This window comes from Squalius cephalus (assembly GCF_949319135.1).
Source record: "Squalius cephalus genome assembly, chromosome: 23".
NCBI lineage: Eukaryota > Metazoa > Chordata > Actinopteri > Cypriniformes > Leuciscidae > Squalius > Squalius cephalus.
In genome coordinates, this window is record NC_137144.1 from 14,193,784 (window position 1) to 14,212,884 (window position 19,101).

General features: G+C 37.1%; 1 protein-coding gene across 1 annotated transcript in view; it reads left to right on the forward strand.

Annotated features, from left to right (window-relative positions):
* The window catches only part of dapk2b (death-associated protein kinase 2b), a 33,839-nt gene that overhangs the window by 5,563 nt on the left and 9,175 nt on the right, over positions 1–19,101 (forward strand). Inside the window, exons 3-8 of the mRNA XM_079860223.1 lie at positions 8,779–9,000; positions 12,964–13,102; positions 16,235–16,364; positions 16,519–16,567; positions 16,674–16,700; positions 17,451–17,603. Of these exons, the coding sequence (XP_079716349.1) occupies positions 8,779–9,000; positions 12,964–13,102; positions 16,235–16,364; positions 16,519–16,567; positions 16,674–16,700; positions 17,451–17,603 (720 nt within the window). The remainder of the gene's footprint in view (positions 1–8,778; positions 9,001–12,963; positions 13,103–16,234; positions 16,365–16,518; positions 16,568–16,673; positions 16,701–17,450; positions 17,604–19,101) is intronic.

Below are 19,101 nucleotides of genomic sequence, written 5' to 3' on the forward strand. Positions count from 1 at the left end.
GGGCGAAACATATTGTCTAACCACTCATAGCTTCCAAATAGTACAATCGTGTTTTACTGAGTAATTCAGCTCTCATAACTTATGTCAGAAAACTTCTAATATTTATATGAATATTTCAATTAAATTAATTACTAAAAACTACACAAATTTGACCTGTTATACTCACTATTGCAAAGGTTTACGTCCACTGGAAACATTCGACAGCCACATAATGGCCTCATTCATGAAGCGACAGTTTACATAAGAATGGTTTTATGAGTGATTTACACAAGAAGAAAATGTTTGTGTTTCATGAATAAAGCCCATTTACCAGATTGTATTTCTATTGCGCACAGCCTCACTTTCATCTTTTGAATCAAATGATATAATGTGTCTAAAGGTCTATTAGATTTGGATTCATGTAATCCAGTCAGCATTGTGTAGTAGTGGTGCAGATACCAGTTCCAGCTAGTTTGTTAGTCGATAGGTAAGATAGAGGAAGAGTAACCCATAAACATAGTGATCGTGTTATATTGCTTAACTGTTTTTTTGAGTCAGCGGGCTTTGGCAAATCTGTCTCTTTAAAGACAGGTTAAAGCATTCAGTTTATAAATCGGACAGGTGCTACTGAGCTCAGTAGACGGATGATGCTGGATGGTCCTCCATGAACAGCATTTAACAGTTTTAAATTTAGCTAGACTTGTTTTATGCCACCTTCCCCTTCACTGTCTTGAGGTTAAGCAATACGAGGAAGTGATGAAAGCCATTGAAGAAAGACGAAGAGAATTGGTGCAGTTTTCATTATCTGTTTGGTAATGTCCTGTGTATTTTGACAGGTCTCTGCTACGATACAATAGATGCCATGTTGTAAATATATGTATCTTTTTTAAGAGATCATGCAAATCATCTCCATAGCAACAGACTATACGCACAGCATTTGATATGTAAGTTTTTCCCCCCATAACAGCATACCATATGATTCTGGGCTGTATTTTTACTGGCTGCATAATCTGTGAGTCATTATACATGTATGCTCTATATACAGAGCTGTCGTCATGAGGACAACCAGGTGATAAGAGTTAATGTCAATAATGTCCCTACCAATAAATCTGTTGTTCCAGGCCCCTGTTAATTTAATTATTATATAAATAGAGAATCACCTCAAACTTTTCTGCCATGTCAGAGTGATTTATGAGTCATAGAGTGAACACTGCAATGACTAATACTATAAGTAATCGTGTTGCACACTTTATAACACTCTAGTCAAGACATTTTTGACTCATATTTCAGCAAGTGATTGTTGATTGTTCAAGTGATGAAACAATTGAAATCACTGTTTTCTATTTGAATATATTCTAAAATGTCATTTATTCCTGTGATGCGAAGCTGAATTTTCAGCATCATTCAGTCACATGATACTTCAGAAATCATTCTAATATAATGATTTGGTGCTCAAGAAACATTTCTTGTTATGTTTTTAAAAATATTTTAAGAATGACTATGAATAATTTGTACAGAAATTGGTTTGGCTTGTTTTTTTAATGAGACCCATTAAGCATACAGCACTGTACCGTACTTCTGTTGCTCAATGTTTGCATCAAATATTGTCTACTTGTCTATTTCCATTATAAAGCTCTGATTTAGAAGAATCCATTATTTTTCTAAGCTCAAGGCCGGACATGTAGGTGTCTGACCCTGATCAGGGGTATCTGGGCTATTTTAAGCAAGCTAAAACAGGCTCCCAGTAGAATTATAGTGAATATTTGTGTATGTCAAAGTTTGATTAAAAAAAAAGCAAAGGAGTTGGAGGAATGGGGATCTGTCGAAACATCAGCGCACATTCCTTGCATTCTTCCCCCCACTGCTCTTTTGCCTCATGCAGCACAAACAAGATGCTTTGATGAAGAATCTGTTAATGTTTTCTCCGCAAAAAAAATCATCTGTCCAAAGTGTTGAAAAGGAAGTATTCGGCAGCTGTGAAGCGAAGGAGTTGAAAAGCTGTTATGATAGATTGTGTGGGAGGGTTGACAGTCTGTATTCACTTTGAGAGGAACTCGCTGGCAGGATTTAAAAGAAATGACATCCATGATGCAATAATAGTTTATTGTTTATACATGTAATTAATACTTCCGGTCCTGTATGCTGATTGCTTAAAGAAATATGCACTTATTCCCTTGTGATGGAATAAAAACACACACTCTGTTGTTTTAAACTTTCTATTTAACTGAGACCGATAAAGAATGCGTTAACATCTGTTCCATCCTTTCGTCAAAGCAGAGGACCCAGTTTTTCATATATACACACATGGATACAATGAAACTCAGTGTTATAATGTCCCCTCAGGCCATCATGGACATGCATTTGAATATTGCACTGGCGCCATTGGGTCAAGTGAGGCCCTCCGGCTAATAACCAGCAGCTGTTGGGAGTGGAAAGTCCACCGAGACCTCCAGCCGTCAAAAACACAAGCGGGCTTAGAACAGAGACTAGTGGCACGCCTGTTAGTGCTATGGGATGCCTCTCTCCTCCCTCAGCTTTTCTGCAAATTGCACCTCCGACAAAGCATTTAACACAGAATTTTTTTTTTTCTGCACAAGGCTTTTTGAATGTCAGGATCAGTTTGTGAAGTGTTTGTTTGGTTTGAAAGAATGAGGTAGTCCTTATCAGGAAGTGTTACAGTAACATAAAGTAAAGATATAAGTAAAGATACAGTAACGTTTACCATTATTCTGTGATTTTTCACAGGCAAAATCCAGTCATTTTAATAGGAATCCACGCTATTGGAAATTTCGTTTTAGGGTTCAAGTTGTACATTGGAGGTTTTTTTTGTTTTTTTCTTCAATTGAGCAACATTTCTTTTTTGAATGTGTTTACATGCAAAACAAATTCCAATGTTAATCTGAATATGGTCCTATTCCGATTATATAAGCATTCTGTAAATACATTTACAGCCAAAACCAGATTAAGCCAATATTCCAGTTTATAGAAATCTGCATAAAACGGCTGGAATATTCCTGTATTAATCAGATTTTTGGGTCTTAAAACACCTTATTCAGAATATCCACCATAACTGAATATTCATTTACAACTGCATATGTCCAAACAAATGTACTTTTGGCACAGCTTGAAAATTCAAGAATAAAGTAAGTAATACTTTCATCAAGAATATGTACCCTAATCAGAAAATGATGTGCTTTGAGTAAATTCCTCTTTGATCCGCTTCCTGCAAGCTTCAAGCGGCTATAAATGACATTATTGTGGCCTGTAGAGGTGAAATATGCCTCTAATGTGATAAATGGACAGAAAACTTGAGATGCTGAGTTGTTATGGTCTAGGTTTGCATTCTCCCGTGGCTCTGGGAGAGACCGGTCATCCCTCGGGATACACATTCCTGTTGGGTCTGTTTTGGTTTTCCACGGCTGTGATGTGTGTGTATGTGTACGAGGGAAACCTCTTATCGTATAGGCCCCTCTGAGCTCTCTGCGGACAGCCCGACCCTTTTTCCAGGCGGAGGCCTCACAGTGTTTGGCGTCCTTGTATTTCAGTGGGTTATAGGTTGTTAAACAAACATAGTTATCGATGTGGCCAATAGTCCCTACTGATTTAGCAAACAAACTTATTCGGTTATTTGCCAAAGGCACTGAGCTGTAATGCAATTCTTCTCTTGATTTTATTACATGAACAGTAAACCACATTAGACACAGTGAGAAAAATGTCCTCTGAGTGAAATAAAAATAGTTTTTTTTTAAATCAGTGTTTCTTGTCCCAGAATACACATCTCTCTGTCTTTATAATGTCTGTGATTTTGCAATAAAACAATCAGAATGGTGAGGTGAACTCCCCTTGTCCTTCAGGCTGTGTGCTTCCTGGAAACAAATAAAATCTGCTATTACTGTGGTGAAGGAAGGAATAGAAACAAAAACTGGGTTGTGAATCAATGGGTGAACCTTACAAAACAAATCTGAGTCATAATTCATATATAAATGTATACATTTTTACACCTTAAAAACAAAATTTAAATATATATATATATATATTACACCTTTTTAGAACATTCAAATGTTTTACATTTTGGAATTTTGATGACAATTAAGCCATCATTTTCCTCTCGACATTTTCCTCTCGAAATCTAACCTTAATGCATCTAGACATTTAACTTCTTGTAGTTTTGTAATTAAACTCAGTGATGATTTTTCATTTAATTATCATGTAGTACATGATTTTTATGTCGTCTATAACTTTTTAATGAAATCATCATGATTTAATATAGTATACTAAATAGCACCATAATATATACATATTTACAATTTAAGTAATATTTTTTCTCAGACTAATGACATTTTCTTACAGTATGGCAATGAGAATTATGGGGAAAATGTGCTTAATTGTCAAAAATAATATCACTATGGAGGGGAAGAAAAAGGTTTCTTCAGTGTTCATTTTTTTTATTTTTTTTATAATAGGGTGAAATGTGACCTGGACATGTTCTTGAGAGGTTTAATGAGATTCCCCAAAATGTATTTATTTATTTATAGTTTATTTGGTAGGGACAGATACAGTGAACATAGATTATCTTCTCGAATTAATCCCTTGTCAGTATCATAGTGTTAATAGCCAATGCTAATTCGCAACACCTGTCCCTAGAAGGGCTTTTTATATTAAATATTACACTAGATGGATAAATGAAAAATTAAACAATAAACAGTGAATACATTAAAAGGTCCAAAAAACCAAACAGAACAAATAACACATGACCCTCTCTTGGGACAACATAAAATGTGTAGCCCCCCAATCTGTACCAGCAGGTAGAAGAGGAGAAGGGTGGCATCTAAAAGAGACACTATGTCCACAGCCTATCGCAGCCTTTATAGAACCTCTCAGTGGGGCTTTTCATATGAAACACAGGAAGTAACTGGCTATCATGGTCTATCAATCATGATCAAAAACAGCAGGTGACAAACAGAACTGCAGTATCATATTTTTAAATACTTCCAATGTGAGATCAGAGAAAAGGGAACAGAAACACAGAAGTACTTAGAAGAATCAAAGACACACAGAGTTGTTAACATGGCGTTCTTATCTATCTATCTATCTATCTGTCTATCTATCTGTCTATCTATCTGTCTATATATATACTGTATACTTTAACAACAAAGAATTCTACTGAAACAGAGTCCACTATTTACAAAGTCTGCTGTGGTCTGCTGGAAGACATTCCTGCAGATGACATGTTTAGAAACCTTGCGAAACATCCCGCACATTTCACAGAGAAGACATCATCCCTCGTTTTTCTTTCCCCCTCATCCTGTTGTCAATTTCCCCCTAATCCCGCCTCTCTGCTCTGTCCTTCTGTGGCGGTACAGGCCGTCTATCACGAGCACCAGAGGAGTTGGACAGTATTTCCCGGTCACAGCTTATAATGAGCCAGGCCAAATGTACATCTGAAGACGTGAGGCATGATGTCAAGAACGGCCAGCTGAGTCAGTGTAGATGCTGTCCGTCTAGATCTGTGGAGTGATAGGCACACGCTAGATATAGTCGTGACTCAGAGACGCTTCCTAAATCTGCTCGCGTCATGTGCTGCCCCTCCATGTGCATCAGGAGCCAGTTTCTGTATTAAAGGTGCAGTAAGCGATTAATCAACCCAAATAAACTCAAACCTCTTCATTGCTCCGCCCCCCAAAATGTCATGCATGATGTATGTCTCTTTATTATAGCTGAAGTGAAGCAAAATAATTTCTCTGACCTTTTCTCTTTTGTAATGTCTCTCAGCCATCTCTCTTTCTACAGTCTTTCTTCAAATCTCCCTCTTGCTCACTCTCTCTCATGGGTGGACACGCCCCCTACTGCTGATTGGCTACAAGTGGGTTCTGCTGCTCACTCTGATCCACTTTCAACAGCGTTTCTCAGGAATCATTTACTGCGATTATTAAAGGAGTTTCAAACTTCAAGGGCACCATTTTCCACCCTCTCTGTTGTTTTTGCTTCTATTTCTGTATATGTAAATTACCACTGTTATGACTGGCTAATCATACCAAGTTGCTGTATACTGAGTAAACCACACTGTAAAAAAAAATTAGATCAACAAGTTATGACAACATACGTTTTACATTGCTTTAACTCATCAAAATAAGTTAAGCAATTTTCAACTACTTTTATAAGTCATACAAGATTCTAGGGCTGTCAAACGATTAATCGCGATTAATCGCATCCAAAATAAAAGTTTGTGTTTACATAATATATGTGTGTGTATGGAGTATAATTATTTTCTATATATAAATACACACACATGCATATATATTTAAGAAAAATGTGTTATTTATATATCAAATATTTATATATAATATAAATTATATATAATATAAATATATATACACAGTATATACATGCAAATATCCATACACACACATATATTATGTAAACACAAACTTTTATTTTGGATGCGATTAATCGCGATTAATCGTTTGACAGCCCTACAAGATTCATCTCATTTAATGTGATTTCAGTTGAAATGGCTTAAATTTCCAAGTTGACTCTGCTTAAATGTAAGGCAGCAAATTTATTTTACAGTGCATCATACAAAAGTTTTGGCTAAGAAATTTTCATGACAATTATGCACATTTTCCTGTCAAACTCTCATTAGTGTAATGCGTCCGAACATTTTACTTTTGAGTAGTTTTGTAATTCCCATCATTCCCAGTGATGATTTTTCAAAAAAAAAAGAGTAATACTTTTATTAAGCAAAGACGCATTAAATTGATCAAATGTCACAGTAAATACATTTATAATGTTACAAAAGATTTCTTTTTCACATATAAACTTTTCTTTTAAAGTGTCTGTCAATCAAAATTTCATGAAACTTTTTAAGTTTTCAACTATTTTCTGTAGCAGCAAATCAGCATATTAGAATAATTTCTGAAGGATCATGACATTATGTCTATTATGTCTATTATGATTATTGGAGTACGTCTACAGAATGTGATAAATCGAACACTTTAATTTCAAAAGAGAAATAAAGGTCCTGTTTTCTATTATACAACCCTCTTTAAAAACTTTTACTTTCTTCCTGGATGTTGCTAAATCTGGAATCATTATCAGTAGTGGTGCATCCCTAATTTCTCCTTTAATTGATCTTTTCTGCCCGCAGTCTACACAGACCAATAGATAACATGAGCAGCAGACATATTTCATCTGTCGGGACTGGGGAGATATTGTTTGAAATGTTCAAAGCATGTGTGAGGAAGCAAAAGCGTCTTTGACACAGAAGCGGTGGGTGGGTGGCATTCCTCTTCTCTCTCTCTCTCTTTTCTCTGAGAGTGTTTTCCTCCCACACCGTGACCCCAGTTGGTGCGCGCTTCCCTGCGGCAGGATTTCCTCTTAGGCTCTTGCTATGCAAGAAATGTTCTGTTCCGAGATTCTATAGGGAGCATATCCTTGCAGACATATTGCAACATTAAGGATCCAACGCATAACGGATTGTTCAGTACAACAGCGCAAACCCAGTGGGTTTCACAGGCTAAGAGCAAAGCTATGCCAAGTTACTGAATACTGAACGTGGGCGGTCATATGTTAATGTACTTTGTGATGTCAGTAACTCTTGCAAAAGAGTCTCTGTTATTAAACTGGAAAATGTGGTGCTGTATGTTGCATGTGGTGCAGCTAAATAGAGCTTATAGAGATTAATATTAGACTGACACTAATTTGGCTCCAGTTAAGTATTTTCTCGTTTCTAATTTTGCTGCCAGTGTTATTTCAAGCATTTCTGTTTACATTTCAGGAAATTAAGCATCTAATACTTTTATTGAAAATATTCCAAGCAATGTCTCAGTGGCATGTGGTCGACTTTTGCAGTGGAGGTAAAAGTTTGGTTGTTATAGTCCAGTGTAAATTCATGTTCAAGTTTGAAGGCATATAAAACAGCATTTTAACTTGGGGCTAATAATAAACCAATATTATAATATTTTTATGTTTATATTAACATACTATTTCTTAAATCACATCAAAGTCTCATCAGGTTTTTTAATTTTTAAAACACCACAAAGGTGCACATTTGAATTTAACCAAATTGTGTGGTGCTTAAAAAAGCCAACTTACAGATCAGATAAAGATTTGTGTTTTAATTTGATGTTGATTCAGATATACCAGAAGGTCACACATTAGGCTTCATCTGAAATTGCATACTTCCCTATGTGACAAAAGAAATATGTCTGGATTCCATTCATACTACACACATTCATACTATAACATACTTTTTTAGTGGTCGTGAAGTGATAACTTGTTATATTATATATTAAGTACCTACTCAAGGGAGTATGCGATTTCAGATGCAGCCTTAGTCTGTCCATTTCCACAAGTTTGACCTCTTTGATTTGCATTCGCTTATGTCATCTGATCAGCCAATCATAGTGATGTGGAAGCACCAACTCCCCTCACATTTAATGCAGTGTTGCCAATTTATCAACTTTGTCGCTAGATTAACAACTTTTCACACCCCTTTAGCAACCTTTTCTTCTTCAAAATAGCAAATAGTGACAAATCTAGTGACTTTTTGGACTGCTGGTTAAGATTTAGTCAATCACTATATCATACTCGTTCCGTTGTCTGACAGAAAATATATAAAGGAGAACAGCTTTATTGGACATTTGACTATATATTAAAATACAGTATGTGAGCACGGATTAGGATATGAATAACAGGATATGGTTATTAACCATATCCTGAGGAGATTACTCAGATCATTCATCATCTGGCTTATTATGCAGAAGAACTAAATGCTCTTTCTCTCTCTCTCTCTCTCAGTGGGCAGTTTGCTATTGTGAAGCGCTGTAAGGAGAAGAGTACAGGTGTGGGCTACGCTGCAAAGTTCATAAAAAAGCGTCAAAGTCGGGCAAGCCGGAGAGGCGTTCGGCGAGAGGATATCGAGAGAGAAGTGGATATCCTCCAGGATCTCCAACACCCCAACATCATCTCGCTGCATGACGTTTACGAGAACCGCACTGATGTGGTGCTCATCCTGGAGCTGTAAGTGAGAATACGTCCTCCCACGCTGTTTGTGAAGAGCTACAATTACCCACTAGCACAGCTGTCCTCACTGTATAGCTCTTAAAGGGCCATATCCAAAACCCTTTTATCGTTTTATTTTTTCCCTGTCCCTTAGCCAAATTCAAGGTTTTATGCCAAAAAAAGACATTTAATTTAAGGCCCTGTTTACAACTGGTATTAAGATGCGTTTTGGTTGATCGGATCACATGTGCACGACGTTAAATTCAGGTGTAAACAGGGTCTAAAACGTGAAGCTTGTCCACTTTCGAACACTTCTAGAGGTAGTCGAAAGCGCATATGACCGGATTGCTTTCGTAGTGTAGACGCTCATGTGGTTGAATGCATTCAAACAGCCACAAAAGACCATCTACTCTCCACCTACTGAACTGATGCGTAAACATTATTAGGAAGCTCGCTAGCCAGACAGGATTTAAACTTTGGCTGGAGACCCAAGTTTGATTTGAAGGTGAAAAACGTACCAAGTCTCTCACCATTCCTGATTTCTAACACACACTCACAGCGTTCGGCATGGTCTTGCGTCTTTCAGAGCAGAAACAAAAGCTGCTGCTCTCCGTATGTTTTTCCGTCATCTCCGGGTGCATTCATATATTTTGTAAAATATTTGTAAATATTTTGTCCAGTAGATCGAAAGATCTGAAAAAAAACCATACATTTACCCGCTCATAGACCCTCCCCTTGAAGAAATCAGGACAGAAGTGGTTGAAACTGGACAAAAGAGACTGATTAAAACACCAGGTTTAAACGCGTATGTGTCTCCCTCGTCTACCTGTGAACTGATTGACCATATCGCATCTTAATACCAGGTGTAAACAGGGCCTAAGTTGCGTCCGAAAGATTAGGCAGCTGACTTGTTGCCTCATTGCCCTATGACTTTGCAGGCAGCGTTTGCGCAGGAAGGTTCCTCACGAAACTGATTCCGAACCGACTTCTGAAGCAGCGTAACGACTGAATGATCTACCGGTACATCAAAATAGCAAGCAAATATAATAAGCAAATATTTAATTACTACAATACTAATGTCTATCTAGAAATGACATCAAAAGTGGAAAACATTGAAAAACCGACCACCAACCACCCATCAGATGAAGCTATTTCAATAGACAGGATGTGGTACAATCATTGGATTCTGACGTGCATTGAGCTTTCAGACACATCCTTAGTTTTACATTACCAATTTCATCTTTTCTCTGACCCTTAGAATTCAGAAGGGTTTTTTTGTTACTTCACACTCAATATTTCTGAATGTAAATGAAAAATCCAGCAAAATATTAGCTGAATGTAAAGGCCATTGTGGAAATGTGACAGGAAACAACCCATTACAACTCTAACAAACAGGGCTGTACCTTCAAATGAATGTGAGCTACTGCTTGATTTCAAGTGCCTGTCCTCAAATGACATTCCTCTTTAGTTGACTAATGCCTGCCGCTCTCGTCCAAGAGCTCATAATTTATCTTACTCACTTATTTAACTTTAGTCTCTTTAGGCTTTCTCAAAAGAACGCTTACCATCTAGTCCTGAGCTATAACAGCTGCTTCAAGTACCATTTTAATCAACAAACACCTGATTCATTGAGTCAGGTGCATTAGTCGGAAAAAACATTGGCTGCATGATGTAGTTTGCATCCCATACTGCATATTCTTCATCCTACACAGTACAGTATGTGACATTTGGATTGGTGTGTCCCAAATCATTGTGCATTGTAAATATTATGCCAAAGGTGCAAGGATGGCATAGTACTTCTATATATTATATATTTCTATTGGATTTTCATCAATGCATCAGTTTGGCTCATATGTTTGGCTAATATTTTTATACTTTTTTGTCTAATATTACCCATGACCCCTTGCACTATGGAAGAAGAGGAGTTTAAACTACCATGCTACCCATTTTTAAATATATGAACCTTAAATTTGAGTTATAAAGTATTTAAATATAATGGTTATAAAATATATTCACACAATCATAATTAAGGTATAACTTGTATATTATATATTAGTTAATGCAAAAAATGTGTATTTTATACATTATATAATAGTGCATTTATGTAATAACACACATATATATATATATCTAGATGGTAACTTGCATACATAGTCGAACCAAAATGTATTCAGACACCTTCAACATTTCTCACATTAACACAGTTTATTCGCTATAGTTTAGAAAATGGTAATAAAATATGACAAGAAGTTATCAAATCAGTTGATATTTCACTGGTTTTGGGCATCCTTATGCTAGACTGTCTCACAAATGAATTAGGTTGAATAGCTGTCAGCTGTTAAATTTAAGTACACAATTAGATAATACCAATTTAGGTCAACCAATTACCAAGCAATGCTTAATTTTGTTCAGTCTGTGGTGTAAAAAGGTCGCATTAGCTATTAAAGAAAAAACACTAAAGCAAAACATGGTCAGGTCAAAGTGTCTGAATCATTTTTGGTCCCAAAATTTTATAAAGTTTACCGGTAGTCAACTCTATCAAGAATTTTTGGGTATAATGTCACAGTTTACTTTATTTTGCTGTCATCACTTATATAAAAGAACTATAGTGTTGTGCACCCACTAGTAAAAAAAATATATAAAAAATTACATCTGGTGGAATTTTTGGTTTGACTATATGCAAATAACTTATCATATCACTACTATATATATATTGGTAAAAGGCTATGTCCCAAAACTGGCATACTGTTGTTTACATACTCAAATACAGTATATTAACATTGCCAGTAAGCACTGTTGACTGTTCCCTTACGTAATTTTAAAGAGAACTATTTGCCACAGTAGTATGTGTATTTGGTGTATCTCGTGGTCTGGAGGCCAGTGTGTTTGTCATTCTCTGAATGTGTAGGACGAAGCTGTAGTAAATGTCAGAGCTGTAGAGTTTCTGGGAGGCCCGGCTCAGGTTTTCACTGCCTGGGATGTGTGCATGGGAGCGTGGAAGCTCAATTAGGACTAATTGTGGCCTGAATCCAATCTGAACGGTGGCTGAATGGACTGTCTGTGACAGTCAGCTGCTCTGCATTTTAAGTGAAGAGCATCGTTCTGGGTGCACTGATCAGACCTTGTAGTGTACAAATTCAGATAAGCTGATATACTACCATATTAAAATGTCTGTGAGTGTTTGGGGAAGAGATTTCTGCAGAGCTATGATAAAGTGGTTTGATGTTAGTGATAAAAGGAGCTGTGCTAAGCTGTTTAAGCTCTGCTGTGGTTAACTGTCACAGAGGAAGTTAACTAGTCTCATTTTATTGAGATGAACATCTCTGTATGTGTGAGATAAACTTTACTTGGTGTGTCAAGTCAAGTCATCTTTATTTGTATAGCGCTTTTTACAATACAGATTGTTTAAAGCAGCTTTACACTGTGAAAACAGGAAAATAATGCAACTGAGTTTGTTTCGGCTATACATCAAATAGCGTCATAGTCCAGCTGAAGTTAGTTCAGTGATGGTTCATTTTTGTTGTAAAAAGGTTATACATTTAGTTAATTTATATATACATATATAGCCGCTCTGGGGAAAACAGTGATGTCATAGCTTATGACAGCTTAGCACAGCCCCAGTTTTCATATAATGGTGTCAATGCAGTCAGATCAATAATATTGTTGAATATTAAGTGTCCCCAACTAAGCAAGCCAAAAGCCAAAGGCGACAAAGGTGGTGCTCAGTTTATACTCAGTTAGGAGGGTATTTTTGTTTAGACTTGTAAATTGTTTTAACAATGGTTGTAGGTTTGAGATTATTTTTCCCTCAACTAACATAATTACATTGAAATAGACAAATGATGTACAATTTTAGAAATGCAAAACTGCAACAGGAATGGATGGATGGATGAATAGATAGATAAATGGTTAGCATGGTATATGGGTTAGCATGGTATATGGGTAACCCACTTCTAACCACCTGACTCTTTTTTTTCTCAGTGTTTCAGGAGGTGAGCTCTTCGACTTCCTGGCTCAGAAGGAGTCACTGAGTGAAGAGGAAGCCACAGAATTCATCAAACAGATTCTCAACGGAGTTCAGTACCTGCACTCCAAGAAAATTGCACATTTTGACCTGAAGGTACAAAACAAGTTTTGTCCACGGCTGTCTCGGAGATCTTAAGTCGGTCATATAGTTTCCTATAAATGGCTTGGTTGTGGAGGCAAGAAATAGCTATAATGGTTGCCATGGCAACAGTATAGCTCTTCCTCAAGCAGAGGTGAATTGGCCTTTACTGAAGAACAATCGGGTCTGTTGCATGGCAACACCTGAAACTTTGCATGACAAAATAGCTATTCACTTTTCTAAGACCTGCTATTGTACTGTTTCTTGGGAATGCATACATGACCCCATTTCTGTCAACCGTCTGGAAATTCCTTCCTTTCACCATTTCAGCTTATAAACAGCTTCCTCTGCTAATGACAGCTCTAACTAATCACTGTGGCGAACACCGTCCCATCATGGACTGAGAGCGTACGTGTGTTTGAACCCCATTCACATGTGTTCCTCGTCCAGCCTGGCCCAGATCCAGACATTCTGACACAGCAAGGTTATCAGCGGCACATGATGAGACATGTCACCCACGCTGTTCCCTGCGATAATCTCCATCCTGTTTTTCTAAGTGCTACGTCTTCACAGTCGCCAGCACACGCTTGAGCTCTACAAGGGCAGACAGAGACACTCAAAATATATTACTTTGGCAAACTCCCTCTCTTGCTCCAGTCAACACATGCTAACTGCTATGCAAACAAAACATGCCATTCCGTGCAATGCTCACGAAAGAATTGCAATAAAAATAGCTAATTTAGCTAGCAGCAAAATTTAGAGATTTAGGAAGTATAGCCAGTGACTAATTACAGTAGATCACTGGATATCGCTTAGCATAAAGGCCTGTTCAGACCGATGCGTAAAAACTCAGCAGATGGGCTGAATGAAAATACAGATTCATTCTCTGACAATAGATGGCGCTTTTAGAAAAGCAGAATATCCTGGTTACTCTGGGACCCAAATGCCACGTAACTTTACATTTCTGACACCCACTTGTCATTAGGGTGACCAACTGCCCCGCTTTGCCTTGTACCGCACAGCATTTTCACCCCTTGTCCTGCATGTCGCATATTGAGAAAATGTCCCGCATTTTCATCAGTCTGTTGGTTTTTAATTATCAAATTAAGAAAACGGGCATGCGTTCTTTTGCCTTTTTAAAGGGATCATCAGATGCCCATTTTCCACAAGTTGGTATGATTCTTTAGGGTCTTCATGTAAAGTTTGTAACATACTTTGGTTAAAATTTCTCAATGGTTGTGTAAACCAACACCCTTTTTACCTCCTCAAAAACAGCTCTTTTCACAGCGACCCATTTCGGTGCATGACCCATGACCCATTTTCATTGTATGGTGGTTGTGTCCACATACTGCAAACACCAAATAAAAGTGAATTTTGCATCCGATGACCCCTTAAGAAAGCATTTTATTTATTGTTTTTGTGGCATAGTTTTTCACCAATATCTACCAGCGCTTTGTCAGAAGTACAAATACAACAGCCGTTTTTTAAATCCAATACAATGGTTGAAAAGGAAGGAGTAAACACGGTCACTAGTAGGTTGTGACGGCTGTCAATCAAAATGTGGAGCGGTGATTCGTTCCATGTGTTTCCTGTCAGAAAACAAATGGATAATTCGGTAAATTAAAATTTTACAAGGCGGCATAATGGCAACAAAAAAGAGAAATGCTTCTTTTCTTGTTCAAAACAACATGCTTACTGCTCTTTTGACAAATTGACACACCATGCCATGCTCACGCCTAATGAAAGAGTACAGGGAAAGATGGGTGGGTCTGGAATCTTCCTCTGTTATTCACTTTTGCTTAGTAAAATAGTTTAGTGACATCAAGTCATGCTCTGGACATGTTTTCTTCGTAGTAGTGTAGAAAATTAGATATTAAAACACCTCTCCATAAAAAAATCAAGCATGTTTGTGTTGATCTGAACAGATGCATTAACAGCGTTCATTAGAATTGAAATTTTTATCGCACTGAATTTTTCATTGAATACTCATCTTGGTACGAACAGTCATTTACTCCCAAAGACTCTCACTCAAAGATATTAGCTTCTCTCGCTTACACCAATGAACATATGCTAACCGCTGACAAAACGAACCATGCTCACAAAAGAATTGTTCTTTGAAAATGATATTTTAGCTAACAGCTTAATTCAGATAACTAGGAAGTAGCCAGAGACTAATTAGGTCACTGTATATTAGCTTAGCTTAGCATAACTCCCAAAGAATCCCAATCAAAAAGATATTAGTTTGGCATGACTTCCGTTCTCGCTCAAAACAACACATTCTAACTGGTATGTAAACAAAGACTTGTGCCATGCTTACGTAAAAATTATTATTAAAAATAGCTATTTTAGCTAGCAGCCAAATTCAAAGATTTAAGATTACTTTCTTTTTACATTGACAAGAAGCAAATATCCCTACTTGTACATCCTAAACATGGCACAATTCCTGAGGGAACATAGTGTACGTCCTCCTCCGCACTTGAAGTCAGCTGGATGCCTCTTTTCACCTCTTGGGTGCGTAGAGGCATTAATACAGGAACATAACAGGTGTTGAGTCCCACGCAACGTCCCTCAGAATTACATGAAACATTCAGCCACTTCATCAGCATGCAAACTGCTGAGGTGGAGGTTAACACTGATTAGCCGTAAACACACGACAAATACCATTTATGGACTTGAAAATGGAAAGCTTGTGTATCTCCACTGTTGTTTGAATGATACAAAAACATGGTGCACTAAACTAGCCTGTATTTTCTGCCAGGCTTAGAAAGGTTAGCAAGAGTCATCTTCAATATTAGCTATCAGGCTATAATGTGCTTTGTGAACTTTGTGAACAGTTTCACTTTTTTCTATTAATTTTGTCTCTCTTTCATTTTCACTACTGAAGACAAATGTTTCCCACTTGATTTTAAAATTGAGATGATTTTTTTCCCTTAACTTCTTTATTAAAAAGTATTGATCATGTAAAATTATAATATAGTAGAACAAACTGAATAATGAATGACAGGTTCAGCATTGGACGGTCAGACAGTGACACCCATAATGTCAATGGAAACATAGCTGCCAATTGATTGAAGTTTTTGACTGTTTGGGTGTTTGAAGTTTGGGTGACTGTTTATGGTTTTAAAGGGTAATTTAATTGTTTTTCAGCCTGAGAACATCATGCTGCTAGATAACAACATCCAACTGCCACGGATCAAGCTTATCGACTTCGGTTTGGCGCATAGGATCAAAGACGGAGTAGAGTTCAAAAACATTTTTGGGACTCCAGAATTTGTTGGTAAGTTCAAAAGTTCATGATGTAAAATGCTAAATGAGTGATTCATTGTCTTGGATGACACTGATGCTTCTGAAATTCTCTACCATCTTTGGACATCTTACATTGTTGTTTTGAATCAAATGTAGCTAATGCCTCTAACCTGGTTTATTTTCAGCTCCAGAGATAGTCAACTATGAGCAGCTGGGATTAGAGGCCGACATGTGGTGAGAACTTTTTAGTAGATCACGCTTTGTACTTTATAAACAGCAAGCGTCAAAGCTTGGCTATGGCTTAACCATGTGCTCTCTTCCATCCCTCTGTTTCCTCCAGGACCATCGGAGTCATCACATACATCCTGTGAGTATGAATGGAAGGATGACATCTAGACATTCCACAGAATGATAGACAGATTCCATGGAGTTCCATACACATGGAATTAACAGGTCACATGCTAAACAGATGTATTGATGAACCACACCAATGAATAATGAATGAGAGGTTCTCATAATGGGCCTTTCACATATCAAACTATAACACCCTTAATGTTACACCCATGCCCATGTGAGTTGTGAACATGATCGGATTAATATCTGAACGCACCCAGTATACCAGTTTATACTAAGTTTGTTGGGAATTTTTGTTTAGATTAACACATCTAACAATAATTTTATAGAATTAAAAAAATATATATTTTGTATTATAAATTTAGATCATGCTAAATTTTTATATAGGAGAACAAGCAATATCCAATTATATTTTAAAATATAATTTATTCCTGTGATGGCAAAGCTGTATTCACAGTTCACAAGCTCATAGAATTAACAGTTCACAAGCTCATATTGATTGAGAATGGAAGAGGTAAACAAATATCGATATACCAGAAAAGTGAATAATGAATGACAGATTGAGCCTTGGGCCATCAGACAGCGACACCCAAACTGTTCCACCCATCACCATTGTGAACATAATTACAGCACTTAACAGCTGTCTGATGCGTAAACTCCTGCATGTGTTTGGATTCCACTGTCGGATCAGTTTCAGGAATGAATTAACAGGAATTTTCGAATGTGCTTGTACATAGGTCAAGCATTTGTCTTTCTTTTTCAGATTAAGCGGGGCTTCGCCATTCCTGGGCGACTCCAAACAGGAAACTCTTGCAAACATATCAGCTGTTAACTTTGAGTTTGATGAGGAGTTCTTCGGCAACACAAGTGAACTGGCCAAAAGCTTCATCAAAGAGCTGCTGGTGAAAGATACAAGGTGAGAGTTCAAAACACGATTCAGCCATATAGAGAAACAACAGTAAAGGCTTCAGTGTGACTTTGGGGCTTTTTTGAGAATTGTTTTTTCATTTTTTTTAGAAGGGCTGTCAATAAAAAAAATTGTGATTAAATCTAATATTTTTGTAGTTAAGTTTGCCTTTGAATATATTTATGCAACAGTGTTTTACTAGTCTCACAAGTACAAAAAAAAAAAAAAATCTATATAACTTGCATTAACATGCTAATTTTGACAGCTTAATTGTCATTAAAGGTAGGGTAGGTAGGAATTTTATTAAAAACTTTTTTCCAAATTTGTTTAAACTTTCTATATATATCAATACATAATTAAAATGTAAGTACTCTGAAAAAAAGAGTATAAAAATCGAGTGACTCTAGACCGTTTAATCTGCATTAAACACAGCTCATTATTTCCATTCGGGACAAAGGATTGGCTTAGGCGACTGTCACTCTCTCGCAACCATGGCAACCACCCTTTTGCCACACAGGACCTGCCCACTTGCGCGCGTTCGTTTGATTTGAGGAGTTCAAGAAGCACGGAACCTAGGAATAGCAAAACAATGGCAGAGAAAGAGCAATCAAAATTCACATTACCGGCATATGCAGTTAGCGAAGGCAAACAAGGCAAAAAAGGAAGACAGCAGGCTACTAGAAAAGGTAATGAACAAAAAGTCTTTGGATAAACAAAGAAATAAAACGTGTCAATATCCTCGGACCCTAGTTGCACGGCCTCTTGCACGAACTCCTCTGCTTCGCCCACGACCCCGGACCTGTCCTCGAGCTGACGATGCGGTAGCAGTACTTGTCTCTGGAGTGTAATCCTCATCAGAGTCAACAATGTTTTCATCATGGAAACTCTTACATGCAGAACACCATATATGTTATGAATCTTACACGAAATTCATCTTCATCACAATGTAACTGATGGTAATGGAAAAACGTGTATCAATGCAACCTGTTTTTAGCTTTGCCTCATAGATATAACTAGCTCGTTAGCGAATCAAAAAAAATATATTTTAAACTTTACCAATATCAATATGCTAGCTTGATAGTGAGTACTAAAATACATCTTATTTGTTTATATTCATAATGATAAAGTTAGATTTTTTTTATTACATGTGATTCTGACATGATGTCACTACATGCACTGTGCTCCTTCCTCTCCGCTCGTCTCGGGTAAATAATGCGTCTCCAGCTCAGCGGTCAGAGTCGCGCTTTCATGTGTTTTGGGGGCGTGGCTTTGGAAGGAGCCCAGAAGGGAGGGGGTGGAGTGAATGGAAATAATGAGCTGTCTTTAAAACAGTCGTGAGAGGTCTACAGACACTCGATTTTTATACTTTCTTTTTCAGAGTACATACATTTTAATTATGTATTGATATATGAATAAAGTTTAAACAAATTTGGAAAATAAGTTTTTTAGACAATTCCTACCTACCCTACCTTTAATAGCGTTTAGACAAGTTTGAGTTAGTAATTTT